The following is a 26,026-nucleotide window of genomic DNA, read 5'->3' as shown; positions in this document are numbered from 1 at the left end:
GGACAAATTTGGAATTTGGCCAGGTGGATGGCACTCTTGGACCCGACCAACCTGCAACTACCTGCACATGAAGTAAGGTGCCTTGATGTTTACTGTCCCGGGGATCAGCACTTTCTTATAAATTGGGACATTAGTAATTTGGAATGGGGGCAGGTGAGAGTGATTACATGGTCGGTGAGGGGATTGGAATGTGTGCCACAAAGTGTCTTGTGGGTGGCGTTTGTTTATGTGTAGAGGTTTTGTGTTTTTGTGTGGTTGTGAGGATGGAAATTGAGTTGTGGTTGGAGAGAGAATGTGAATATGGGAAATTCACGTGTAAGCAGGCCATGGCAGCATCGCTTTATGTCATCTTTATTGAAATATGTGTTGAGAAGTGAATGGCAGTGGGGGAGGAAATGTTATTGTGGATTTTGTGGGTGGGGAAGGTGTGTGTGTCCGCAGGTACAGATCAAGCTCTGGAGGAGCGGTGACTGCGGTCCCTCCTGAGGTAATTTGTCCCTGGCAGCCAGTGGTGTCTGGAAATTGGGAGCCTGTCGGCGGGGGGTCTGGTTGGGCGCTCAGCGGTATGGAGACCCCTGGTGACCCGGAGGCTATGAGAGCCTGAGGCAAAGGAGCCTGGTGTGGAGACCTTTCCGGCAGGATGACAGCTAAGGAGCTGTTTGGCTGCCAAGGGGCCAAGAATTGAGGGGAGGGGTGAAGAAGTCGCAAGTCGGGCACTTGCTTTTGGGACTGCGGGCAGCACAGCCCGAAACACCCCCACCATCTTGCTTGGACGGTACCTCCCCGCTGCCCAATTGAGGATCACATGTATGCAATGACATCTAAGCCATGGTCTTGCAGGAGGGTGAAATAAGTGTTTTGATGATTATTGAAATGTGTGTGACTCAGTATTGGGTTTGTGTGAGTGAATGGGGGAGGATCCACCAAACCATGTCACTCACCTGTAACACCAGGACAGGGCCCGTGGAAATTTGGGTACTTTGGGATGGCTTCGCAGGTAACGTTGGGTATTGTGGCATCCACCGGGGGACGTAGTCTGTAGAGGGACCCAGGGTTTGTACAAACGTTGTTGCATTTTGAATAAGCCTTTTTGTGGTTAAGATAGGTTTGCGTGTTGACCTTTTTCTTCCTGCCCCAGGAGCTAGGAGCAAGAATTTCAAGTTTTGTAAATATGTGAATTGTTGCTTAAGGGGTGTCGAACTGTAAGGAGAACAGGTAAGTTAGCTACGGCTCGCTTCCCACAGCCCCTCCGGATTTATTTCATAGGTTAATCAAGTGTCAGTAAATGTTAAGGCTGGAACTGTAACGCCTGCAGTGAACCTTGCAGAAGCTACGGTTCCAGGGGGTCGCGGGGGGAGGCGGGGGGAGGCTGTGTTATGTTTGTGGGTAGGCAATGGAATACTTTAGGGCCAGATAGGATTGTATAGGGTAGTGTGCTCCGAATGTTGTGAAGAAGAAGAAACCTGTCCGTGTGTCCGGTAAGAGTGTATAATTGTCTCTATGCTATGTATGTAGTGTCTATGCTATGTTCTTGTGCTATGTAGCTTCGGGGTTAAGGGTAAATTCCCTGTGTGTAAATTGCCTCTGTGATTTTTCCCTTGTTCCTTATGACACTACACTACACACACCACCAGCCAAGCGATTGGCACGTAATTAATAACACTAAATAAAAGCCACCAAGATTCAGACATGGGCCGCTGGCGTAGCCAGCCGAGTCATCGCAACACCAAGAAAGCAGGGCCGTGAGGCCCCACTCCGAAAGGTGATGATTGGTCAGGGCAATGGAGGGATGAGATGGCACTCACTGATTGGAGCGTGCACGGACGTTATCATGAAACGTTCGAGACCGAGGGTAAAAAGGACGTGTCCTGGCATTTTCCTTCTCTCTTGCTTCGTGGATGTGGTCGCTAGTGGTCACAGTTTGTGGTCTCCTTCTTGCGCTGGGTTTCATTACGAGCGGACACACTCTTGGATCGTGGCTTTTATCGCAAGCAGTCTCGCAGCTTCTCTGTTGCGTTGGGACATTTACTGCGAGCAGACGCATTCTTTCTTCACTTGTGCTCTTGCGCTGGGTTTGATTATGAACGGACGCACTCTTGTTCGTGCCCGCTCTGTTCCTGGCTGCGTGGAGAAGCAGACGCATCCTATCCCTGGTTCATTGGTGCTGACTTTGTGACAGCTGTGTGCACCTGAGAGACCTCGGTGCGTTGTGGAGCGTGGGACGAGGACGAAGCGAGGGCCTGCTCGCTTCACGTTTACAGTTGGTGGTGAATGCGGCTTCACGTTCACAGTTGGTGGTGAATGCGGCTTCGCGCCAAGGCATGTTTTCCCACGCAGGGATGCGGGGCCTGTGACGACCCCAGACGTTCAAGGGGACCAGACCTGAGTACCGGCTAACATTCATTACACGCACATTTATTATTTTCCATTTATTTATCCCCTTGTGTTGTTTTACGAGTCTGTGTTGGGGCGCTCCATTTAGGATTTTAGTTTTACCGTGCATTTCTTGTTCCCTGGCATTTTTTAAATTAAACCCAGTAATTGTTGAATTTTAATTCCTTGTCCTGTCCCGTTTATTTGTTGGTGGTTCGGAAAACCCGCTTCGCGCCGCCCTTCCAGGTAAGCTTCGCTACCATCCACTACTCCCTCGCGTGTATAAATTAATCCGCCATAGGTTGACTGAACGCCTCGGAGGTAAGCTCGATCGGTCATTTGTCCGAGGCCGGTCTTTATCGGCACAGACACGACAATATAAATGTCTTTGAGCGGCCCAGTCAGGGCCCCGACCTAAATCCAATCAAAAATCTGTGGCACGACTTGAAGATTGCTGTCCATCAACGCTGGCCACACAACTTGACTGCGCTTGAACAGTTGCGTACAGAAGAATGGGCAAATATTACCCAATCAAGGTGTGCAAAAGTGGAAAAGACCCATCCCAACAGACTCACAGCTGTAATTGCTATCAAAGGTGCTTCCACCACATATTCACTCAGGGGGGTGGACACATCCAAACAACATAGTGTTGCGGTTTTGAGTTTTGGTAACAGTCAGTATAATAAAGGTTAAATTTCCCCCTCATAGTTGGTCACACAAGCAACATGTAGCCTCGTGATAGTGCAGTTATCTCTTAGTATTTGTGAGCTTAGTCCTTTTCCTATGTTAGTTCTGCGTTGAGTAGAGTAAGGAGAATAGGTCCTACGCCTACTTCCATTGACTGATCCCGCCTCCCTAGCCTCATGCCTCTTTGCGCTGCCTTTGATTCTTTTGGCGCGAATTAACACGAGGCAGGCCTAGGAGGGTCGGGTTCGGGACCGAATGAGGGCGGCAGAGAAGCTGACGGTAAGGGCTCAGAGGGTGTGGCGGCAGGACTGCGTCACAGGGCATAGTTGGAAGGTTTGAGAGGGTTCGAGAAGGTTCGGGGCGTACCGATATAACCCATCGCGCAAAGCCCCCAGGAGGACTCGCACGCGGTGAGCAGTGGAGTTCGAGCAGCAATTGAGGTACGAGGACTGAGCTGGCATTGAGTGGAGAAAGACGCGCATGAACCAGGATACGCACTCATATGAAAGTGACGCTCGGTTGAGGTTGAAGCCGAGCCGCGTATAGTGCGTTGAGTTACGCGAGTGATAACGCGCTGTGTAACCGCCAGCCGTGCTGAGAGACGTGTACTTTGCCTTCCTGCCTCATCATCTGTTCTGTTCGGGAGACGCGCTACGAGGATCCTTCCACCGCCTGCTTGCCTTCCTCGCGGGACGTGCTGGGACCGTGGAGAGCCGGACGGGGCCGTTCCTGGACGACCACGTCGGCGCCGTTGGCCTGAACAGCATCCTGCCTGCAATTCCCTGTGTGAGTGTGAACGGGCCCGAGTCTGGGATTTAAGATTCGACTGTATAAGTTCTGCTCTGTGTTTCTGTGTCTACCGATCATTGTACATACTTGTGGGAATAATAATGAAACCTGTGTTCTTCCTTCCATTCGATCATTCTCGTGTTTTCCTCATTGACTAAGCGTGGTACGAGTAGAATCGCTTGAATCGGGTTCCACTACTAGAAAACTGCACGGACCACGTGGTACTCAATCTGCTCGGTGTAACCAAATCACACGTGGCTCGTGCGAGGCTTGCTTCCCCGCTTCCGTGGCGGCGCAGGGATTTAGGTACGAGCGAGACTTGGTCCCGAAACCCAACCTTGCGTTTGCCCGGAAGAGGCGTTTCAAGTCTCTCGGTTCCATCAAGCCCAGAAAGAACAAGGGGCTTAATCCCCCCTTAGTAAAGGTAAGAAGGGCGGCGGAGAACCTCAACAATATTATAGTTTTGTATTTTTAATTAATTTTTTGAAATTTGTCGAATTTGTTTTTCACTTGGAAGTTGAGGGTTACGATGTGTAAATAAAGGTGAAAAAGTCTGATTTCATACAATTGAATTCCAGGCTATAAGGCAACAAAAGGTGAAAATTCTGAAAGGGGGTGTAGACTTTCTATCGGCACTGTGTATAGATATTAGATATACCGACGGCATTTAATATGGAATATTTTTTTTGTGGGGGTGAACTTACTTTTCAACATGTCTTAGAACCAAATGTTCATTGGAATTATGTTGAAATTATTCTAGGTTTTGTTAATGTGACCTTCAAAAGAAACAAAAACCACATTTGACATTTCGAAACAAATAAATTGATCCTTGAAAGTGATGTAAACTGATATCGAACTCAATTCATGGACAGTACTGTGTTAAACTTCTGTACGTTTTCCAGAAGTATCTCTTTATTTTGCACATTAGCCAAAATTTTTTTAAATAAAAACAAAAGTTAAATTACGACTGGGATTACGGACAGTAAAATTACAGTTCAGTACTTCGTGTAACCCCAACGAGCATTCAGGGGAGCATGTACACATTGAGGCATGCTGTTCATGCGATTTGCCAAGGTTTGGACAGGAATCTCTTGCCATGCAGTGACAATAGCCTGCTGCAATTCACGCACAGAGGTCGGCTGCTGGTCCAAGTGGTCGATTTGATGCGTTAATTCTGCCCACAAGTTCTCTATCGGATTCATATCCGGGGACATGGCAGGCCACTCCATATGCTCTACACCACGGTCAGCAAGAAAGTGTTGGATCATGCGAGCACGATGAGGCCGTGCATTGTCATCTTGGAAGACAAAGTTTCCTCGAAAGGCTGCACGAGCAAATGGAAGCAATGTTTCTTCCAGAATGGCCCTGTACTTGAACTGGTTCAGGTTTCCATTCAGAACAACCAGGTCAGTTTTTCCCCTGCATGAAAAGCAGCCCAAATGGTCACCCCACCACCTCCAGCTTGGACTCTTGGCACTATACAATCTTTGTTGTAGGCTTCATGCACTTGTCTGCGCACTCGGACGTGGCCATCTTGACGATAGACCAGAAATCTAGACTCGTCACTGAAGATCACGTGATTCCAGTGTCCTGGCTGCCATTGGCGGTGCTCTCTGGCCCACTGCAATCGGCGCTGGCGGTGTTGTCTGGTCAGGTGTGGCTTTCTCAGGGGACACCTGGCACGATAGCCTGCTTGAACCAGTCATTGGTTGACTCGCCTTCTGGATACAGGCACATTTGTCAGTTGCTGCCACTCAGCCCTAATCCGATCAGCTGACTTGGTCCAGCCATTGTGGACTAACCGGTGCAGCTGGCGATCATCCCTCCTTGTGGTTCTGCGGGGACGTCCTGGCCTCGGTATTGGAGTAGGGACACCCCTATGAGCATTTCGTTTCAGGATCTTTGACACCTGACCTTGAGTGATGCCATACTGCCGAGCAATAGCACGCTGTTTCATGCCGTAATTTCGTAAAGCCACCACTCCATGACAAACAGCATTGTCGAGTTGACGGACCATCTCCAGAGGAAGCGGCAATACCTTTGGAGACGTGCAGCAGTTGTTTTCCACTAATACAGAACGCAACAACCCTTGTATACCCGACTGTGAAGCCAATCATCAAATGCACCTGTCCGTACATTTTGCCACGCCACCTGTGATATAATCCTGTTGTTGACTTCTTGCTGCGACAGACAATCAGTGACATGGTTCTTTTAACAAATAAATCACCAAAGTGTAAAAGAAACTCACCAGATTGATATACTGAGTTAAGAAAGTAAACCCAAGTCAAGAAAAAAAAAATATTCCATATTAAATGCCAAGTCTGTATTTATATATATTTTATATTATATTATATATTTATATAAATATTCTACACACACACACACACACACACACACACACACACACACACACACACACACACACACACACACACACACACACACACACACACACAATGATGAAACAACAAATTGCTCTCACTCACTTTCCTTCGGATGTGCAGCCGCCAGCAACATCATCCGCCGAGTCGCGGCTGCGCTGACGGGTCAAGGCGGGTCTTGTCCCAGCGGCCAGGCCGGTCTCGGTGCTTCGTTGGACGTGGCTCCGCGGGCATCGCTCTGATGAGCACAATCATTGGATCATCTTTCAATGTTAAAAGGTGGATTTCTTAAGCATGTATAACATTTTACTTATGATCAATCTGAGGGAGCAGTGCTTGACAGCATATTCTGAATTTCAATCCTGATATATTATTATCATACAATTTAAATATGAAAACTTGCAGAAGGATGATATCATCTGGTGGATCCTTTCTATTACTACCTGTCTATTCTGTACCTTTTATATTACTACCTGTCTTTTCTGTACCTTTTATACCACTCGCTGTTTGTCCTATACCTTTTATGTTACTCCCTGGTTGTTCTTCTTTTTTTTTTTGTATACAAGATCGAGGCTCGTGTAAGAGCTAACATTCATGACAAAAAAACAAACGGACACATAAGACAAATAATAAAGGGAGTGGGAGGACAAGATGGGGCGAGAGGGGGAAGCACACAAGTACAACATTTGAGAGCAGGTACATCAGGGACATTCTACACCTTTTATATTACTACCTGTCTGTTCTGTACCTTTTATGTTACTCCATGTTTGTTCTATACCTTTTATTATACTACCTGTCTGTTTTGTACCTTTTATATTACTACTTATATATTCTGTACCTTTTGTATTACTACCTGTCTATTATTTTCCTTTTATATTACTCCCTGTTTGTTCTACACCATTTGTATTACTACCTGTCTGTTCTGTACCTTTTATATTACTCCCTGTCTATTCTACACCTTTTATCTGTACCTTTTATATTATTACCTGTCTATTCTGTACATTTTCTATTACTACCTATCTATTCTGTACCTTTTCTATTATTTACTGTCTATTCTGTGCCTTTTATGTTACTACCTGTCTATTGTATACCTTTTATATTGCTACTTATCTATTCTGTACCTTTGTGGCCTACTCAAATGCCAAATGGCCTACACTCACAAAGGATACTGTGAGGTGATGTATGTGTGTGTACCATTGTAGATAGGTCAGTGGACGTCAGACTCCTGGAGGAGCAGGGTCCTTTGTGATGCATCACCATGAAAATAGAGACCAAAGTGGTTGTACAAATTGTGCGTCCGTATAACGCTCTGACGATCGGAATCGGACTGTACAATTTAACCCGAAATTTGCATCATTTAAATAATTTCACAAGGATACACAAGGAACTTTGGTGCAGGAGGCGGCAGTTTGGCCCACATGCCTGCGCTGCATCAGTATCACCCAGTATCGTCACCCAGTATCGTCACCCATCCACATGCAAGCAAGTTACCTACCATCCACACAAGCCAATGTCCGCATACCCCCCATCTCCAGTGCATCCAGGAACATATCAAAATCCCATTTCAAGTAATCCACCCCTGCCATACCACGACCTTTCCTGGGATACCATTCCATGCATTAACCACTCTCTGATTAAAAAACCCTCACTTAAAACTGTCCTAACTCCAATCTTATCTACCCTCAATAGGGTGGTCCAAACATTTTAAGATTGGATTTTCATTTCTCCACAAGCCTGCCCCTATTCCTATTCAAGAAAGTAGTTTGTGGTGAAACTTAGAGCTTGATTGGACAATATTTAGAGGTTGCTCAAAATGTTGACAAATTTTAATGAATAATAAGATACAGAATTTTTGGCATCATACATCAATTCATAGATAATTATCGATTTTGAATTACTCAAATTATTTATTATTGTTATTGTTGTTGTTTGTTTGTAAACTAATAAATAATTATGTACAATGCACCATTGTACAATGTACATGTATGTTCAATTGTTCATTGTTCAATGGTCACTCATCTATCTATAATTCCAGTAATCTCTGTGTGTCTGTGTGTCTGTGTGTCTGTGTGTCTGTGTGTCTGTGTGTCTGTGTGTCTGTGTGTCTGTGTGTCTGTGTGTCTGTGACCGCTGTTTCTCGACAACCACGGGTCCGATATACTTGAAACTTGCCAGGTATATTGCTGGGGACCCGAGGATGTGCCTTTTCAAGGTTTCATATTAATCGGACAATTACTTACCGAGCTATGTCCAAAAAACGATTCAACCAATCAGAGAGCAGCGAGCTATCACGTGTGCCGAACGTGGCGATCAGACTCTGCCTCGGACGGCACATTTGACAGCGTATTCATTTATTTCACGTTGGAAAACTATGTTGCCGTTAAACTATGTTTTAAAACGAATTCAAACTGCGATTAAATTAAAACGATTCATCGTAACTGCGATTTGCGAACTTCCGGACAGTGAAGACTGTCCGGCAGCACGCTTTCCGGCATCCAATCACAGAACGCTTTGTTGCGTAGGCGTGGCCGATGTGAGACGAGCGGAGCTGAGCGCGTTACGAGCTGACCGCCATTACGGTACGTAATTCGATTTCTTATGCGCATTATTTCTCCCAATTCAGTCAGAGCGAAGGGCGGAAGCGAAGAGCGTTGTTTTTTTTGTTTACGGGCGTACGGGCGGGGTAGAGCGTACGGGTAGCGTTTTTTTTTTTTTTTGGCAAGGAACGGGCACCCACGTACGGGCAATGCCCTAGTATAGTCAAATTAAGATTAAAAACAAAACAGTAGATTAAACAATCGTGTATTAATTTGACAATAAATCATTTATCGAAAAAATAAATCATCCATCAGCAAATATAAAATATCTATCAGAGACGATAAAACAAATCTATCAGAACAATTAAAACAAAGTAAACATCAGAATACACATAATTTGAATGATTTTACGTAACATTGTTTTCAGAAACTTGTGTTTCAAAACATTGCCTACTTCTTTGACAAGATGGCTTTGGTTGACACTGGAAAGTTTTCACGATGAAGTTTCACAAATCTCAACACAAATTGCTTCTGCTCTTCATTCTTGGTCAGAGTGTCATGGAAAGTTTGGATGAGAGCAACACCTCGCTCAGCACAGTCATTGATAACCTTCATGCTGCGCATCTTCTTCTCAAGCTCTTGGTATGAGTTGTCTGTGTTCCAGAGGTGTGGCTCCTTTTCCAGAAAACTCAGTGATACTTCTTTGTCAGACTCTGAGATGACAACACCAAATAATTCAAGAGATCGACTTGTGATGTAGGTGTCCACTGAGTCAGAAAGCCTGAAGGCTTTAGCATCTATCCTATGAAGATTGTTTGGCTTTGGAGCCCGCTTGAAGTTCTTCCTCATCTTTGCCTTTGTCTCATCATCCACCCGGCTATCAAAAAGAGCAAATGCAGCAAGGTGTTCTGACAAATACCAGAGGTGTCTAGTGAATGATTTGACAGCAGTTTCACGGACAAACATATCTGGGTAAGAATCAAGGGTTGAAAGAAGAAGCAAATCATCGAGAGGTGCCTTTGTGGGTAGCGGCACCTCATGCCAGAATCTCGCATACACAAGTGCAACAAAAATAGCAATCTGTGTGATTCCCTTCAATTCACGTGATGTCAGCTTTATTTGGTCTTTGAAGAGAACCATCTTGAGAGCATATATGGCTTTCATCATCCAGCGGGCATTGTGCATAGCTCCTGGGGCATGGAATTTCACCTCTCTGGCCTCACATCCACCCAGAAATGTATGGCAAAGTCTCAGAAGTTCTTCATAGTCATCACGTGGGTGTTGTTCTTCGAGTGCAGCTGCATAAAAATGTATCATATTCCGACGTTCAACAAGGTTATCGGAAAATATTTTATCTTCTCCTACTTGGAACCTCTTCTTGTCAATTAAAGGCCACTGTTTCTGAAACCTCTTGAACAGTCTGATCTCAGGTCTGCTAGTGGGTCCTATGACTTTAGTTGTAACATCAGAGAGCATTACTTCAAACACATGATGACGACAAGCAATCCAGACAAGCTTAGCATCCAAAGCTGCTTCAATGAGGGTACATGCTCCGTTTCTCAGCCCTGTGTTGGATGCAGTGGTGTCAAACACTATGCTTTTCACCAACTGTTTGACATTCCACTCCTCAAGAAGTTGTATGCATGCATTTGCTTGTGCTACACCAGTGCCTTGGGGAATTTTTGGGACTCCAAGCAACTTCTCTGTATTCATACCAGTTACAAGTATCGCTACCCGATCAACAGATTCTTTGTGATTGCCAGTATAATCAGGGAGCAGTTTCCCATCCCAGTGTAGTAGGAGTGGGCTATTGCATGAGAAATTTGCCTTTTCTTCAGTGGCCATTATTTCCCTTCCACGAATTCGAGCACGACGAATTCCACTGTGTGACAGAGAAATGTCTTCAATGGTATGACCAAGAGATTGTGCAAAAGCACTGGCCACAAACATAGCACGCCGATCTGAGAGATTTACTCTGTCCAGAGTTGCCACTATTGCTGGAGTGATCACCTTGATGGGAGCCTTTTTCGCCTGTTTGGCAGAAAATGGACTTTGGAGTTTGAATTCATTGTCCCCTGAATCGGAGCTTTCAATCTCAGACTCATCATCATCATCAACCACAGCCGATGTTGATGGAACAGATTGCATTGCTGTTAGAGTCTCAGCAGCATGTTTCTTCTTTCTTTTATCTTCATTCTCAAGCCTGATACGCTTTCTGTTCCCCTTCACTGCCAGAGAGTTGTCCACAGATCCCATACGTGAACTTGAGGGGTCCTCACGCTGCATGATAAGGAATGCTTTGTCTTCTCCATTCGTCATTTTCTCAAGCGCATCATTTGGTGAGATATCGAGGAGGGATTGAAGATCATCTTTGAACTTCTGCTCCTTCACTCTATTGTTTTCGAATGTCTTGGTTCTATTTTTCTTTACCAGTTTGTAGGCATCATACAACTTCAAAAGTTGGCGCTCACAGGAATCTATTCTCTGCACTGGAATTCGTGCTTTCTCCCAGTATGCACACACAGCTTGTACACTAAGTTTGGCACTTTCACGAACTGTATGGTGTTCTTGTATGTGATGGTACACCATTTTCTGCAATGTGTGTCCTTTGGTTGGTAGTCCCCCACATATTATTTCCCTTTCAGACTTGCCCAGCAACCAAACTGTGGAAGAGTTGCGAGTTTCTGCCATCTGAAAAAAACAGGATAAATTAAAAATGTTATTTTTTGAGCAACCTCTAAATAAGTTCCAATTGACCTCATATTTGGTTCATATGATCTTTATAAATAGTACAGGCATTTTCTATTTAAGACCTCACACTAATTGCAACAAAAACTCGCTCACTTGTTTTGTGTCCCTGAATATATCCTCTTTGACCCCAAAAAAGTCTTAAGAGATCCTCGAGGGGGAAGTTCTCAAATCGGCTAAATCCAATATGGCCGCTATCCGTCTCAGTGACAATTGTTATTTAAAAAATCAAAAGCAAAACAATCATGAGTAATACCACTTTTTATGGGTTTTTGGGGTCGAGGAATCAAATTCTGATCTATTTTGGTGATATAAGGTCACAGAAACTCTACGAGGTCACCATCAAGGTCATTTTGGGACAACAAGATAAGAATAATGCATAATGCACCTATGTAGTTTTTTTAATTTTTTAGCAGTGGGGAATCTGCTTCTGATCTTATTTTGATGATTACAGGTCATGCTCATTCTTTATTGGAGTCAAAAAGGATATTCTTGTGTATCTTCTGAAAAGATTTCGTTTTAAGTAAAACAAAAATTTGTAAAATAAGTAGTGTTAAGTTCCTCGTAAGAAAGCGTGCAGTAGCAGTAAGAGCAATATTTTTCCATGTTATATTTTTTTGCAATGGGCATCTTTCAGTTGTGATAATATGAAGTGTTTGAAGTTGACTAAGTGTAGATAGTGGTTTCTGTTTTCAGCGATGGAGGTATCTGAAGTGTGTGCCATCTGCAAGAAATCTATAGACGAGAGAGGGTCAACGGCATCAATTCTTGGAGAAAAGGGAAGTTTTGCCATCAACCAGGCCAGCAACGCAAGAAAAGACAGCATTCACACTGTGCCTGGAGAAAAGGTACACAAAGACTGTCGCCGCACATACTGTCACCCACAACAGATAGCCAAGGACACCAAGCAAGAAGAGTCAAAGCCAAGCACAAGCAATGACAGACAAGTACTTAGGTCATCTGAGGAGAGGTTCTCTTTCCAGACTGATTGCCTTTTTTTGTGGTAGACAAGCAACGTTTGGAAGAAAGAGAAAGAAGCAGGAAGTTCTTCAAGTCAAGACCATTGAATTCAAAGAAACGCTCCTGGCAACATGTCGCGAATGAGCAGATGATTGGTCAGGTACTGTCAAGGTGCGAATTCTGCATGTTCATGACCTGCATGCTGCAGATGCAGTGTACCATCAGACTTGCAGCGTCAATTTCCGCACAAAGAAGCAGATACCCATGGCTCAGCAGATGAACACGGAAGTCTCCAAGAGAGCAAAGCTTGGAAGGCCTAAAGCTGATGAGAAGACTGAAGCATTCTTGATGTTGCAAAATATCTTGAAGAAAATGACGACGAGCAGATCACTGTCAATGATCTCATTACCCTTATGCAACAGAAACTGTCAGACACAAAACATGAGGCATATGGCTACACCCACATGAAGACGAGGCTGCATGAACACTTTGGTGAGAGGATAATCCAGACAGAGATTAATGGAAAGCCAAACGTGGTTACCTTCAGGACAACAGCCAGGGAGGTGTTACAGGAATACTACAAAAAGCAGCAGCAGAAAACTAACACTGCTGAAGAGAAGATAAAACTTGTACAGGCAGCTGCTAAACTGATCAAAGAAGACATCAAAGCCATGGAAACATCCCATGAAGTCTATCCATCTTGTATTGACATAGACTCACAAAAATCTGGCGTCAAATATCTACCAGATAGTCTGATGATACTATTGGAAGGACTATTTGCTAGGAAGAATGCTGGCATCAAAGTGGCATCAATTGGACAAGCAGTGATGCAAGCAACCAGACCTAGAGTCCTGCTGACACCACTGCAGTTTGGTTTGGGCGTGGAACTGTATCACCACTTCGGATCAAGATTCCTCATCGACTCCCTTCATCATCACGGGTTCTGCTGCTCATTCCAACAGGTGCTCGAATTTGAGCGAAATGCTGCTCAATCACATGGAACAGACATTCCTAACATGACGACAGAGTTTGTCCAGTATGCTGCCGACAATGTTGACCATAATATTCGCACGCTCGATGGCCATGGCACCTTCCATGGCATGGGAATGATTGCTGCCGTCACCCCTGGAACTCGATCCAGCCGGTCAATCCCCAGGGTTAGGGCAACTTCCTTAGACGTCGCAATGGTTGGAAGGGTGCAGATACGGTATCACAAAGACGAAAGCTGCGCAATGACGCCACTGATCTACCAGAAGCTCTTCAATCTAAAGGTCCAGAACTCATGTGAGAATCTTGACATCCTGTGGAAGACATCAATCCTGTTTGGTACACCCAGACCTGCATGGTCAGGTATGATGCAGTTCGTACGTTGTGGTGACCACTCTGGCAAGGCAGATGTCATGTTTCTACCAATGATAGACATGAATTCCAGCGACAGCACATGCATATATTCGACCCTGATTTTCATCAGTGAGCATGCACGACGTCATGGTGTCACCCCAATCATCACCTTTGATCAGCCGCTCTGGTGGAAGGCTCTCATGGTCATCAACTCTGAGCCGATGGGAAGTGATCTGAAAGGAGTAGTCCTGCGTTTGGGAGGCTTACATACGGAAATGAGCTTTCTCGGATGCATCTGACACCTGATGGCTTCAACCGGCCTACAAGAACTGATGGAGTTGATCTACGCCAAAAATGCAGTGGTTCATATGCTGAGTGGCAAGGCCATTTCCCGAGCAGTCCGTGCACACTTCATAGTTGACGCAGCCCTGAATGCTCTGATGCTGGCAGATGTGTTTGATACCCCTCTGCCACACAAACCTGACAGATCAGTTAGCAATGACAATGAAGATCCTGACCTTGCCAAACCTGCTGCAAGACAACAAAATGACCCGTCTGCAGGCATAATCAAGAATCCGGAACTGGAGGAAGCTTGTTCCCTCTATAAGAAACTTATGGAAGGGACTATGTCTGCTGAAGAAGATTGCCTGTCTGATGTCCTGGAAAAAAAATAATCAAAGACCACCTTCAGAAGTATGCTGAGTCAGCAAAGATGTCATCCAGAACATCTGCGCTCTGGCTTCAGTACACAGACATGCTCGACATCCTACGCAAATACATCACTGTAGAGCGTACTGGAAACTGGGCATTACATCTGCAGGCCATCCAAGACATGCTGCCTTATCCTCGGGACATCCTCGGGTCACAATCTGCATACCAAATCAGCCAGGTTGTATCTGCAGCAGATGTCCGACCTCAAGGCTCAACACCCTGATGTCCAGCAACATTTTGAAGAGGGGTTCCACGTGATTCGACGAAGCGATCGCCTGTGGGCAGGTCTTTATTCCGACCTGATCATTGAGCAGGTCTTGATGAGAAATCTGAAGACCAGCGGAGGGCTCACACGTGGTCGAGGAATTGACGGAGCAACAACGCCTGCTGTGGCTGCTTTTGATGCCTGCCTGTGCATAAGTAAACCAGGCAATGCAGGAGCTCACAGGGGTGAACTACAACACCGGCGAACAAAACAAGGACATGACCACAGCAAGACAAGCCCGTGACCGGAAGGACACTCTGTCAGTTCTCGAGTATCTACAACAGCGAAATCCATTCAGCAATGACTCAAGTCTGCGGAGCATTGCCACTGGAGTCCATGATGATGATGATGATGATGATGATGATGACAATGTCAAGTTCTGAATTTCTTTATAAACTTGAATTCTTCATTGATTTAAATCCTCTTCACCAAACATTAAGCATGGTATATACTAATAAGTCATTTGAACAACCATGCAAGAACACTGATTTGTGGCAAAAAAAAAATCAGTTTTTGGTCGGGTTAAACATTGATTATTTTCATAATTTCCCCCTCCCTCCCCCACCCCCCAGACGATTCCTTAAGACTTTTTTCATGTGATAGAAGACATATCCAGGAATCAAAATTCGTTGTTTGTTTTTGTTGCAATTTGTGTGAGGTTGCACAGCTATTTTTCGTAAAATGCCTGTACTAAAACATAGGAACAAGGGCAGCCTTGTGGAGCATGGATTTTTAATAGTATTAAATATTACATATATCTGTGGACCACCCTAACCCTCAAGACAAATCCAATTGAATCACTGCATTCCAAAAAGTCCGCAACATGTGTGTGTCCACTCTCAGGAGAATCCAAAAACAACATCTGTCCAACTTTAAGAATGAAATTTCAAACTTGTCCCCCTCCTCTAATAAAACCTGATGGGCTTTGTTAGGTCTGTCTCTGGTGTATGCTCCTCCTTCCACCCCCTCCCTCTCTTCAAATGGCACCACAGCCGACTCTGCTCGTGAGAAGGATGAATGCCTCAATTCTGTGATTGCTTTAAAATATTGTGTCCCCAACCCCTCACTCTCAGTACCCATCCTTCCCTGTCGTACCCAAATGCTCCTGGACTCTGTGTCTTTTGCACCAGAGAAGGTGGAGAAGGTTCTTTCAACCCTCGAATCTGACTCCGCTACTGGACCAGACAGCATCAGCTCACGTGTTCTAAAGACCGACTCTGCTGCTCTTTCCCATCCTCTCTCTGCCCTTTTCACCCCATTATTTTCCCTAGGTCATCTTCCATCTGCTTGGAAATCCACCAACATCACAGCATTCCATAAAAAGCTGCAAAAACTGATCCCCTCAACTGCAGACCTACCAGCTTACTTCCAATCATCAGCAAGGTCATTGAATCAATCAATGCTATTGTTATGAAATCCTTCATTTTCTCCAACATCCTCATCTCAGATCATCAATTTGGTTTCAAACCAGGTCACTCTACCTTGGACATGCTGCTTCTACTCTCCCGACAATGGATGGAGGCCCTCAATATCAGACATGAGATCAGGGCCATCTGTCTGGACATATCTCGTGCTTCTGATACAGTCCGGTATCCCGTATTGCGCTCTAAACTCTCTGCCTATGGCCTCCAAGGCCAACTCCACACATGACTTGCTGACTTCCTCTACTCTCGTAGCCAACGTGTGACCCTGAATGGATTTCTCTTATCTCCCCTTCCTGTTCAGGCTGGAGTCCCCCAAGGCAGTGTTCTGGACCCAGTCCTATTCCTGATCTTCATCAATGATCTCTGAAACTCTGGAAAACCTCTTTATCTATTTGCTGATGACGCCACCCTCTTCTGCGACATCCCTCATCCTTCAGACAGGCAGGTTGTGGCCTCTGCCCTCTCTTCAGACATTGACAAAATCACAAGATGGTCAAACACTTGGAACACGTTTTTCAATCCTGACAAATCTCATACTCTCACTATCTATCTCCAAAAGGACCGTCTGGCATTTCCTCCAATCTACTTTCTTAACAATCCTCTTGGTGGTTCAGTCATTCAAACTCCTGGGTCTCACTATCAGCCGTGATTTTTCTTGGGCAAACCACATTTCAAAGCTGGGTTCCAAAGCCAGACGCCGACTGGGCATCCTCCATCGTACAAAGTCCTTCCTTGGTAGACCTGAACTCCTATCCACCTAACAAGGCCTTCAGCCGCAGCTTGATGGAGTGCTGCTCTCCCCTCTGGGCTGGTGCACTTGTCTCATATTTTGCTCAGCTTATGTCACCCAAGCTTTGTGTTATCCGCAAATTTGGAAAACCGACTCTTCACCCCACGATTCCAAATCATTAATGTAAATTATGAATATTAATGGTCCCAGTACTGACCCCTGAGGTACCCCACTATTTACATCCTCCTAGCGAGATATCCTCCCACTCACAGCCACTCTTTGCTTCCGATCACTAATCCAGTTTCCAATCCAGTTAAGTACCTGACCAGCCACTCCACAAGCCCTCACCTTGCCGAACAACCTCTGACATGATACCTTATCAAATGCCTTGTGAAAGTCGAATTATACTCCGCCCACTGCTATTCCCTCATCCACCCAATCAGAAACTGCTTCATAGAAATTTAAAATATTTATTAACCATGATCTACCTTTTCGTGAACCTATGCTGGCTGCCTTTAATTAGTTCATATTTATTTAAACATTTCCCTATCGGTTAATTCATTAACATCTCTAACACCTTCACCAACATTGAAGTCAAGCTGGCAGATGTATAGTTCCCCAATTATTCTTATACAACGGTGTTACATTTGCTGTTCTCCAATCTTCTGCTACCTGTCCTGACTCCAACGAGCTGTTAAGGATATCCGTTAACAGCTCGCTTACCTGCTCAGCCACCTTCAGCAATCCTCTAGGATGCATATTATCCGGCCCTGGATCTTTATAATCCCTTAATCTTTCGAGTCGTTTCCTCACCTCATCTACTCCGACATGGATCTCTTCGAAAAGCCCTCGTTCACCCCTGATGGAGATACTCTCCACTATTGGAAGTTCCCTTGACTGTTCTTATGGGCCCACACTCCTCTTAAACATTTCCTTAACCCTTACGGGCCCACACTCCGCTTAGCCCTTTCCTTACTAATTATGGATTCACACTCCGCTTAGCCCTTACCTTACTCATTATGGGCCCCAAACTCCGCTTAAACCTTTCCTTACTGGTTATGGGCCCACACTCCTCTTAACCATTTCCTTACTTATTATGGGCCCACACGTCTCTTAACCCTTTCCTTACTCATTATGGGTTCACACTCCTCTTAACCCTTTCCTTACTCATTATGGGTTCACACTCTTAACCCTTTCCTTACTCATTATGGGTTCACACTCTTAACCCTTTCCTTACTCATTATGGGTTCACACTCTTAACCCTTTCCTTACTCATTATGGGTTCACACTCCTCTTAACCTCCCGGTGTGTACCCTGGTTAGAATAGGTACACCGTATCCCTGCGTGTCGTAAGAGGGTTGGCGTCAGGAAGGGCATCCGGCCATAAAAACATTGCCTCAAAAAAGAGAACCATGACAATTACAACTACGTCTGGGCAGGGTACAGCCCGAAGTGGAGATCGGTTTCTGAGGTTTGCGACATGGAATGTAGGGACAATGACATGGAGATCAGGAGAAGTGGTGGAAGTACTGATCAGAAGAAGAGTTGACATATGTTGTGTGCAAGAGACGAGATGGAAGGGAAGTGGTGTGAGAATGGTGAAGGGTAGGCAGGGACAGAAATACAAGTTTGTGTGGCAAGGGTGCCAGGAGGGCATGAATGGTGTTGGTGTCCTGTTTTCTGAGGAGTTTGTAGACAGTGTGGTGAGTGTGACTAGAGTGAGTGATAGGTTGATGATGGTGAAAATGATGATTGGAAAGTTCTTGGTGAACGTCATCTCGGGATATGCTCCACAGGTTGGTCGGAGCGATGAAGAGAAGGACAAGTTCTGGTATGCGATAGAGAAGCTGATGGAAAACGTGAAAGATGAGGAAGTTGTTGTGATAGGAGGAGACCTAAATGGACATGTGGGAAGGAGTATGGACGGTTTTGAGGGAGTTCATGGGGGTTACGGATATGGTGTGAGAAATGGAGAAGGTGAAAGGATTTTGGAGTTTGCCGATGGAGCTGATTTGTTGATTTGTAATAGCCCAGTTCCAGAAAGAGGATAATAAGCTTGTTACATACACGTCAGGTGGGTCGACGACAACCGTTGACTACCTGATGGTGCGTAGGCGAGATAGGGGGCACCTCCCGGACACAAGGTGATCCCGGGGGAGGAGGCTGTTTCACAGCATCACTTGGTTGTCTGCGACATAAGGGTGAAGGGTGCGAGGAGAGCTCGGCGGGTGAAGTACCAACCGAGAATGAAGGTGTGGAGGTTGAAAGAGGTGACAGTAAGGGAGGCATTAAAAGAGAGGCTGAGTAGGGTAGAGGATGATGTGGTTGAGCTTGAACGTGGTTGGATGTCAATGAGAGATAGTCTGTTGGGAGCCGTTGGTGAGGTATGTGGATGGACAAAAGGACCACCGAGGCACTTGGAAACATGGTGGTGGGATGAGGAAGTTGGAAAGAGGATTGACGAGAAGAGGAAGAAGTTCAAGGAGTGGCAGAAGGCGAAGGGTACGGGAGCAGAAAAAGCAGAGCATGAAAGTTATAAGGCAGCCAAGAAGGCTGCAAAGAAAGAGGTAGCAAAGGCGCAGGAGGCATGTAGGAAAATGTTCGGAGAAAGCTTGGATTCGGAAGAGGGTCAGAGAGCAGTATTCAGGATTGCAAAGCAGATAGCGAAAGAGAGGTGTGACGTGATGGGGGTGAGTTGCTTGAAGGATGAAGTGGGACAAATCGTTGTGGACCCAGATGGAATTAAAGGAAGATGGAAAAGATATATGGAAATGCTGTTGAATACAGAGAATGAATGGGATGGCAACATAGAGAGTAACCCAGTTTTAGGACCGGCAGAGAAGATAACTGAGAAGGAAGTTGAGGAAGCGATAAAAGCAATGAAGAGTAGAAAAGTGGGAGGGCCGACGGGAGTTGTGGGAGATATGTTGAAGGCAGCAGGAAGTTGGGGTGTGAAGAGAATGACAGAGATCTGCAATCTGGTGGTGAAAGAAGGCCGCATTCCAGTGGATTGGGAACAGAGTACCCTCGTCCCTCTATACAAGGGGAAAGGTGACCCTCTGGAGTGTGGCTCGTACCGAGCGATAAATTTATTGGAGCATGGAATGAAGGTATTGGAAAGGGTGTTGGAGAAGAGGATAAGGAAGAAGGTGAAGATCGATGAAATGCAGTTTGGATTTATGCCAGGAAGAGGAACGACAGCCGCGCTCTTTATTGTGAGGCAGTTGCAGGAGAAGTACATAGAGAAGAGGAAGAAGTTGTTTCTTGGGTTTGTTGATCTGGAGAAAGCATTCGATAGGGTTCCACGAGAAGTATTAACATGGGCAATGAGGAAGTTAGGAGTGGAGGAATGATTGATCAGAGTAGTGATGGCAATGTACAAAAGAGCGCGCACAGCTGTAAGGACGAAGGACAGGAACAGTGGTGAGTTTGAGGTGAAGGTGGGAGTGCATCAGGGGTCGGTACTAATTCCACTACTATTTGTAGCTGTGATGGAGGTGCTGGCTCAGAACGTAAAGGAGGGTTTACCGTGGGGGTTGTTGTATGCAGATGATCTGGTGTTGATTGCGGAAAGTATGGATGGACTGAAGGAAAAGATGAACAAGTGGAAGGAATGTATGGAGACAAAAGGTCTGAAGGTGAATATAGGAAAGACGAAGGTGATGGCAAGTGGTAAAGCATGTGGTGAGGTGGAAAGAACTGGGAAGTGGCCATGTGCTGTGTGCAGGAAGGGTGTCGGAGTGAACTCCATTCAATGTACAATGTGCGCTGAGGGGGTTCATCAAAAATGTAGTGGTCTGAGAGGGTCATTAACCAGTGTGGCAGCTACATTCAAATGTAAGGTGTGCACAGCGGGAGCTGCAGATGGAGGAAATGTTGAGTTGGATCTTGGAGACGGCGTGAAGCTGGAAGGTGTGAAAACATTTTGCTACCTCGGAGACATGCTGAATGGAGAAGGTGGATCAGACTCGGCAAAGGTTGCAAGAGTGAGATGTGCATGGAAGAAGTTTCGGGAACTGAGTGGCGTGCTGATGAGGAGGGGAGTGTCGTTGAAGCTGAAGGGAAAGGTGTATACTGCAAGTGTGAGAAGTGTAATGATTTATGGGAGCGAGACATCGGTAATGAACATAGAGCAGCAACGAAGGCTGGAAAGGGTGGAAATGCGAATGGTTCGGTGGATGTGCGGAGTATCGTTGAGAGAGAGGAAGACAAATGATGAATTGCGAAAGATGATGGGAATAGAGCCTGTGATTGATGCTGTGAAGAGGAACAGGTTGAGATGGTTTGGTCATGTGTTGAGGAAGGATGAAAGTGACTGGTTGAGAAGAGTGATGGAAATGAATGTGGAAGGAAGTAGAGGACGGGGAAGACCGAGAAAGACTTGGCTAAAGATGGTCGAAGAAGAAATGCGGGCCAGGGGGTTAACAAGGGGAGATGCAGAAAATAGGGCAAAATGGAGAACATTGTCATGGGGACCGCAAGGCTAACCCCCACTCTAGCAGGGAAAATGGCCTTAAAATGCATGTTGTTGTTGGTGTTGTTGTACTCCTCTTAACCCTTTCCTTACTCATTATGGGCTCACACTCTTAACCCTTTCTTTGCTCATTATGGGTTCACACTCTTAACCTTTTTCTTTACTCATTATGGATTCACACTCCTCTTAACCCTTTCCTTACTCATTATGGGTACACACTCCTCTTAACCCTTTCCTTACTCATTATGGGTTCACACCCCTCTTAACCCTTTCCTTACTCATTATGGGTTCACACTCTTAACCCTTTCCTTACTCATGATGGGCTCACACTCCTCTTAACCCTTTCCTTACTCATTATGAGGAGGGGGCGACGAGCAAAGATGGGATGGAGTTGAGAGGGAGGTTGAGGGCTTTTGGTGTAGGAGAGGGGGGAGGGATTGAGAAGTTATGGTGGGTAATCCATCTGGTTGAGGGATGCTTATTTATGTTATCCATCAGATTTAGGGAAGTTTAATGTAAATAATCAGGTTTAGGGAATGGTGTTAATGTAAACCATCAGGTTTAGGAAGCCTTGTTAACGTAATTTGTCGGGTTTAGTGAACCTTGTCAACATAATCCATCAGATTTAAGGAACATTGTTAACGTAGATAATCCATCGCGTTTGGTGAACCTTGTTAACATAATCTATCAGATATAAGGAACGTTAACGCAGATAATCCATCGAGTTTAGGGAACCTTCTCAACATAAGCCATCAGATTTAAGGAACATTGTTAATGCAGATAATCCATCGAGTTTAGGGAACCTTCTCAACATAATCCATCAGATTTAAGGAACATTGTTAACGTCGATAATCCATCACGTTTAGTGAACCTTAACATAATCCATCATATATAAGGAACGTTAATGTAGATAATCCATCGAGTTTGGGAACCTTCTCAACATAATCCATCAGATTTAAGGAACGTTGTTAATGTAGATAATCCATCGAGTTTAGGGAACCTTCTCAACATAATCCATCAGATTTAAGGAACGTTATTAATGTAGATAATCCATCGAGTTTAGGGAACCTTCTTAACATAATCCATCAGATTTAAGGAACGTTGTTAACATAGATAATCCATTGATTTTAGGGAACATTGTTAACGTAATCCATCAGATGCTGAACCTCCCACAAATGTAAATGAGGTGTACAAGGTATCTGGGATTCATTTACTGGGATCACTCTTCGAATGTTTTACTGGGATCACTTACTGGGATCACTTACTGATTCATTTACTGGGATCACTCTTCGAATGTTTTACCTGTCGTTGGCAGCTGGGAGGCACTACGGCTACGGTTGGGTCTGCCGACCATGGCGACGACGCGTGCCCCGATGCTTCCTCTTCGCTTCTTGCCATCCAGCGAGCAACCACCCACGGCAGTATCCGATTGACTGCCGTCCTGCCGCTCGATTGCGTACATGTCTCCACCAACGCTGCTGCTCTTGAGGAGCGCTCCTCGCGAAGGCACGGCCAATCTTCGTGGATGGGGACGTCCAAGTGGACTGGAGACAGCAGAGCACGTTGGGCCCTGTGAAAAAAGTCTATGCAATGGTAAAAAACAAAAAAACAAACAAAAAAAAACCTCACGACAGGACCCTGAGCGGACGATGTCATGATGTACTTACACATGTTTGCCTTGCAGACGCTCCGACTGTGCAGAGACAAAGCTGGTGCTGCTCGTGCGAGACACGCCGGACACGTCGCTGATATCACTGTCGGAAGAACGTGCGGACAAGCTCTCCTGCAACACAGGTACATGTACACACGTGCGGCGAGCGGTGAGGACTCCAAGAGGTTGAGGTTTCCAATCTGGCCGAGAGCAGCCATATGAGGAATTGAGATTATACGGTTTTTTGGGGGGTTTTTTTTAATACAAGATCGAGGCTCGTGTAAGAGCGAGCATTAATCACAAAAAAAAAAAAAATGACACATAAAACATATAATAAGGGGAGTGGGAGACAAGATGGGGAGAGAGGGGGAAGCACACAAGCACAACATTTGAGAACAGGGACATCGGGAGATCTGAGGGAGGGAGAGGGCTTGGGGGAAGGGGGGGAGGGTGGTATAAAACACATGGATTTCCAGGAAAGAAGACGGTATTTCAGAAAAGTAGATCTGGGGTGAATTAGCGGGGATAGAAAAGATCAAGGACTTGGATGGGGGAAGATAAGAGATGGTGGTGAACAGCTGTTTTAAAGACCTGGTGGGAGGAGAGGGATTGAAGAGAGTGAAGGAGTTTGTTCCAGAGGCAGGAGAAAAGAGGAATGAAAGAGTGAAGGTGAGCAGAGAGTCTTGATTTTGGTTCAATAATCTGATCCAGTCTCAGAAGCATCGCCATGTTAATATAGGGGATTGAGCAAGAACAACTGAGCCGGCTCATTGATAACCTTCACGAAACGGGTACTCCATCACCAATTACTCACCTTAATTATATCGAGGAAGCATTTAATCACGAGAAAGTGTAAAAATCCCCGCCTTCCCATGCCTCCCGCCCCCCAAGCCCTCTCCCTCCCACAGATCTCCCGATGTCCCTGCTCTCCATCTTGTCTCCCGCTCCCTTTATCATATGTTTTATGTCAGTTTGCCTTTTTGTGATTAATGTTAGCTCTTACATGAGCCTCGATCTTGGATCCAAAAAAAATAAAAATAAAAATAATAATCCGTGTCAATTAATTAGTTTACAATGCAACACCCACACTGGCACAATTCAACAGGTGGCTTGCCACTCAGAAACAGAGCTCACAGGTAAATTAGGCCCAACGACACATTAGGCCACAATGAAATCTTAGTGCCGTGCTGGTATATCCATTTAGGGCAATGTTTTGTCATATTTGGTCTGATTAGAGCAAATGCACTTGAACAATGCGTGGCTTCATCCGTTACTCGCAAATAAGGTAACTCGGGTAACACTCAGAGTTGTGTTTCAGATTTGCATCCTTCGGATAACGTACGGCCAATCATTCCCCGCGTGATCCTACATGTCCCAGTGCCAGTTCCTTTTATTGCCACATCACACATTCTCTTCCCATATTACTGCCAAGGTATCTATGAACAGTTATTTTTGCACATTTATTCTTTTAATAGGACCAGAAAAAAATCACAGTGAAGCGTCATGCTGAAACCTTGCCAACTCATCGGTGGCCTACACTCCGCCCAGCTCGGTAAAATCATGATCCGCAGGTTAACCATCGAGAAGTTGCATCATGCTTTGTTCATTTGATATTTCAAACAACCTTTCTGCAAATTTCAGGACTTCCCCCGAATAGGGAACTTACTATTACAAAATTTGTAATAATTATCATTATCTTAGGTTTTCACATCCGATGGAAAGTAATCCCAGCTCGGATAAGCCTCATCGGCGAAGACCATCTGGCGTATCAGTTTTTTGACCTTACATAGACGATTCAAGTTTCCAGCTAAAAGCAACCAGTCCAGGATTCCCTTTGAATTTCCTCAATGGAATGTTGAGACAGGTGTGCCGACTGCAATGGGAGGGGAGGTAAAATGGCATTTCGGTTACGAGCCCTTCTACAATGCGAGAGAGTGCGAAGGCCTCATGTCTTTCTGTCCGTTGAGAAAATGCATGGTCCATATATCAGTGATGGAGATCAACTCCAATATTCAATAAAGTAATCAATAATCAATCCGAGATTATTGATCTAGTAATCAATCTAGTAATCAATCCCACTCCTCCCTCCAGGTCTTTAAAACAGCTGTTCACCACCATCTCGTATCTTCCCCCATCCAAAACCTTGATCTTTTCTACCCCTGTTAATTTCACCTCAGATCCACTTTTTTGAAATTCCGACTTCTTTCCTGGAAGTTCTAGCAGTGTCCATGTGTTTTATACCTCTCCCACCCCCAACCCCCCCTCCCCCACCCCTTTTCCCATGCCTCCTCCCCCCAAGTCCTCTCCCTCCCACAGATCTCCCAATGTCCCTGTTCTCTACTGTTGTACTTGTGTGCTTCCCTCTATCTCTCCCCATCTTGTCTCCCGCTCCATTTTTTGTACGTTTTGTGTGTCTGTTTGTTGTTGTTTTTTGTGATTAATGTTAGCTCTTACACGAGCCTCGATCTTGAATATAAAAAAAAAGAAAAAAAAAAAGACTAGTCTTCCATTAGGATTCCTTTTCCTGTTTCTTTCTCTTGTAATTAATCAGCCCGTACACATTCCTACCTGCACTATGTCTGTAATCGCCTTCCTTCTCACAGCCAGCCCTGCTTGAACACAAACTGAACTTGTCGGGTGACCCACCTGAATGATGCTTTTCCCATTCAATTGATGAAAGCAACATATTATTTGTTTACAAATTATTGTCTTACCTTCCCGTAGGCTTCCCGGCACTCTACGCTGGAACTCGGACGGCTGGCAGGCTGTGTGTAGGTACCAGGCCCCGGTTTGGACTGCCAGATAAATTCATTGCCATCAAAGGATGCTGTTGGACATGCAGAGATGACATTTTCAATATCACATCAAAGGAATCAGGAAAAAAAATAAAAACCTTAAAAAAAAAAACAGGAAAAACTAGAGTTCATAGAACACCGTACCCCATGAAATCTCCAG

The 26,026-nt window shown here is 45.2% G+C and overlaps 1 protein-coding gene and 2 long non-coding RNA genes across 3 annotated transcripts in view; 2 read left to right on the top strand and 1 right to left on the bottom strand.

Annotated features, from left to right (window-relative positions):
- The window catches only part of RIMS2 (regulating synaptic membrane exocytosis 2), a 71,470-nt gene that overhangs the window by 16,300 nt on the left and 29,144 nt on the right, over positions 1–26,026 (bottom strand). Inside the window, exons 14-17 of the mRNA XM_078778109.1 lie at positions 25,786–25,898; positions 23,088–23,203; positions 22,723–22,964; positions 6,336–6,468 (exon numbers count right to left, since the gene is read on the bottom strand). Coding sequence (XP_078634235.1) covers positions 6,336–6,468; positions 22,723–22,964; positions 23,088–23,203; positions 25,786–25,898 — 604 coding nt within the window. The remainder of the gene's footprint in view (positions 1–6,335; positions 6,469–22,722; positions 22,965–23,087; positions 23,204–25,785; positions 25,899–26,026) is intronic.
- On the top strand, positions 1,360–22,872 carry LOC144892284 (uncharacterized). The gene is made up of 3 exons (XR_013623490.1): positions 1,360–3,846; positions 6,354–6,509; positions 22,736–22,872. It is a non-coding gene; the product is annotated as an uncharacterized LOC144892284 (long non-coding RNA).
- LOC144892285 (uncharacterized) lies at positions 22,878–25,929 on the top strand. Its single transcript, XR_013623491.1, has 3 exons — positions 22,878–23,013; positions 23,105–23,214; positions 25,796–25,929. It is a non-coding gene; the product is annotated as an uncharacterized LOC144892285 (long non-coding RNA).

The sequence above is a fragment of the Myxine glutinosa genome, chromosome 5, assembly GCF_964187855.1.
Source record: "Myxine glutinosa chromosome 5, kmMyxGlut1.1, whole genome shotgun sequence".
Taxonomy (NCBI): domain Eukaryota; kingdom Metazoa; phylum Chordata; class Myxini; order Myxiniformes; family Myxinidae; genus Myxine; species Myxine glutinosa.
This window is presented reverse-complemented; position numbering and strand designations above follow the sequence as displayed.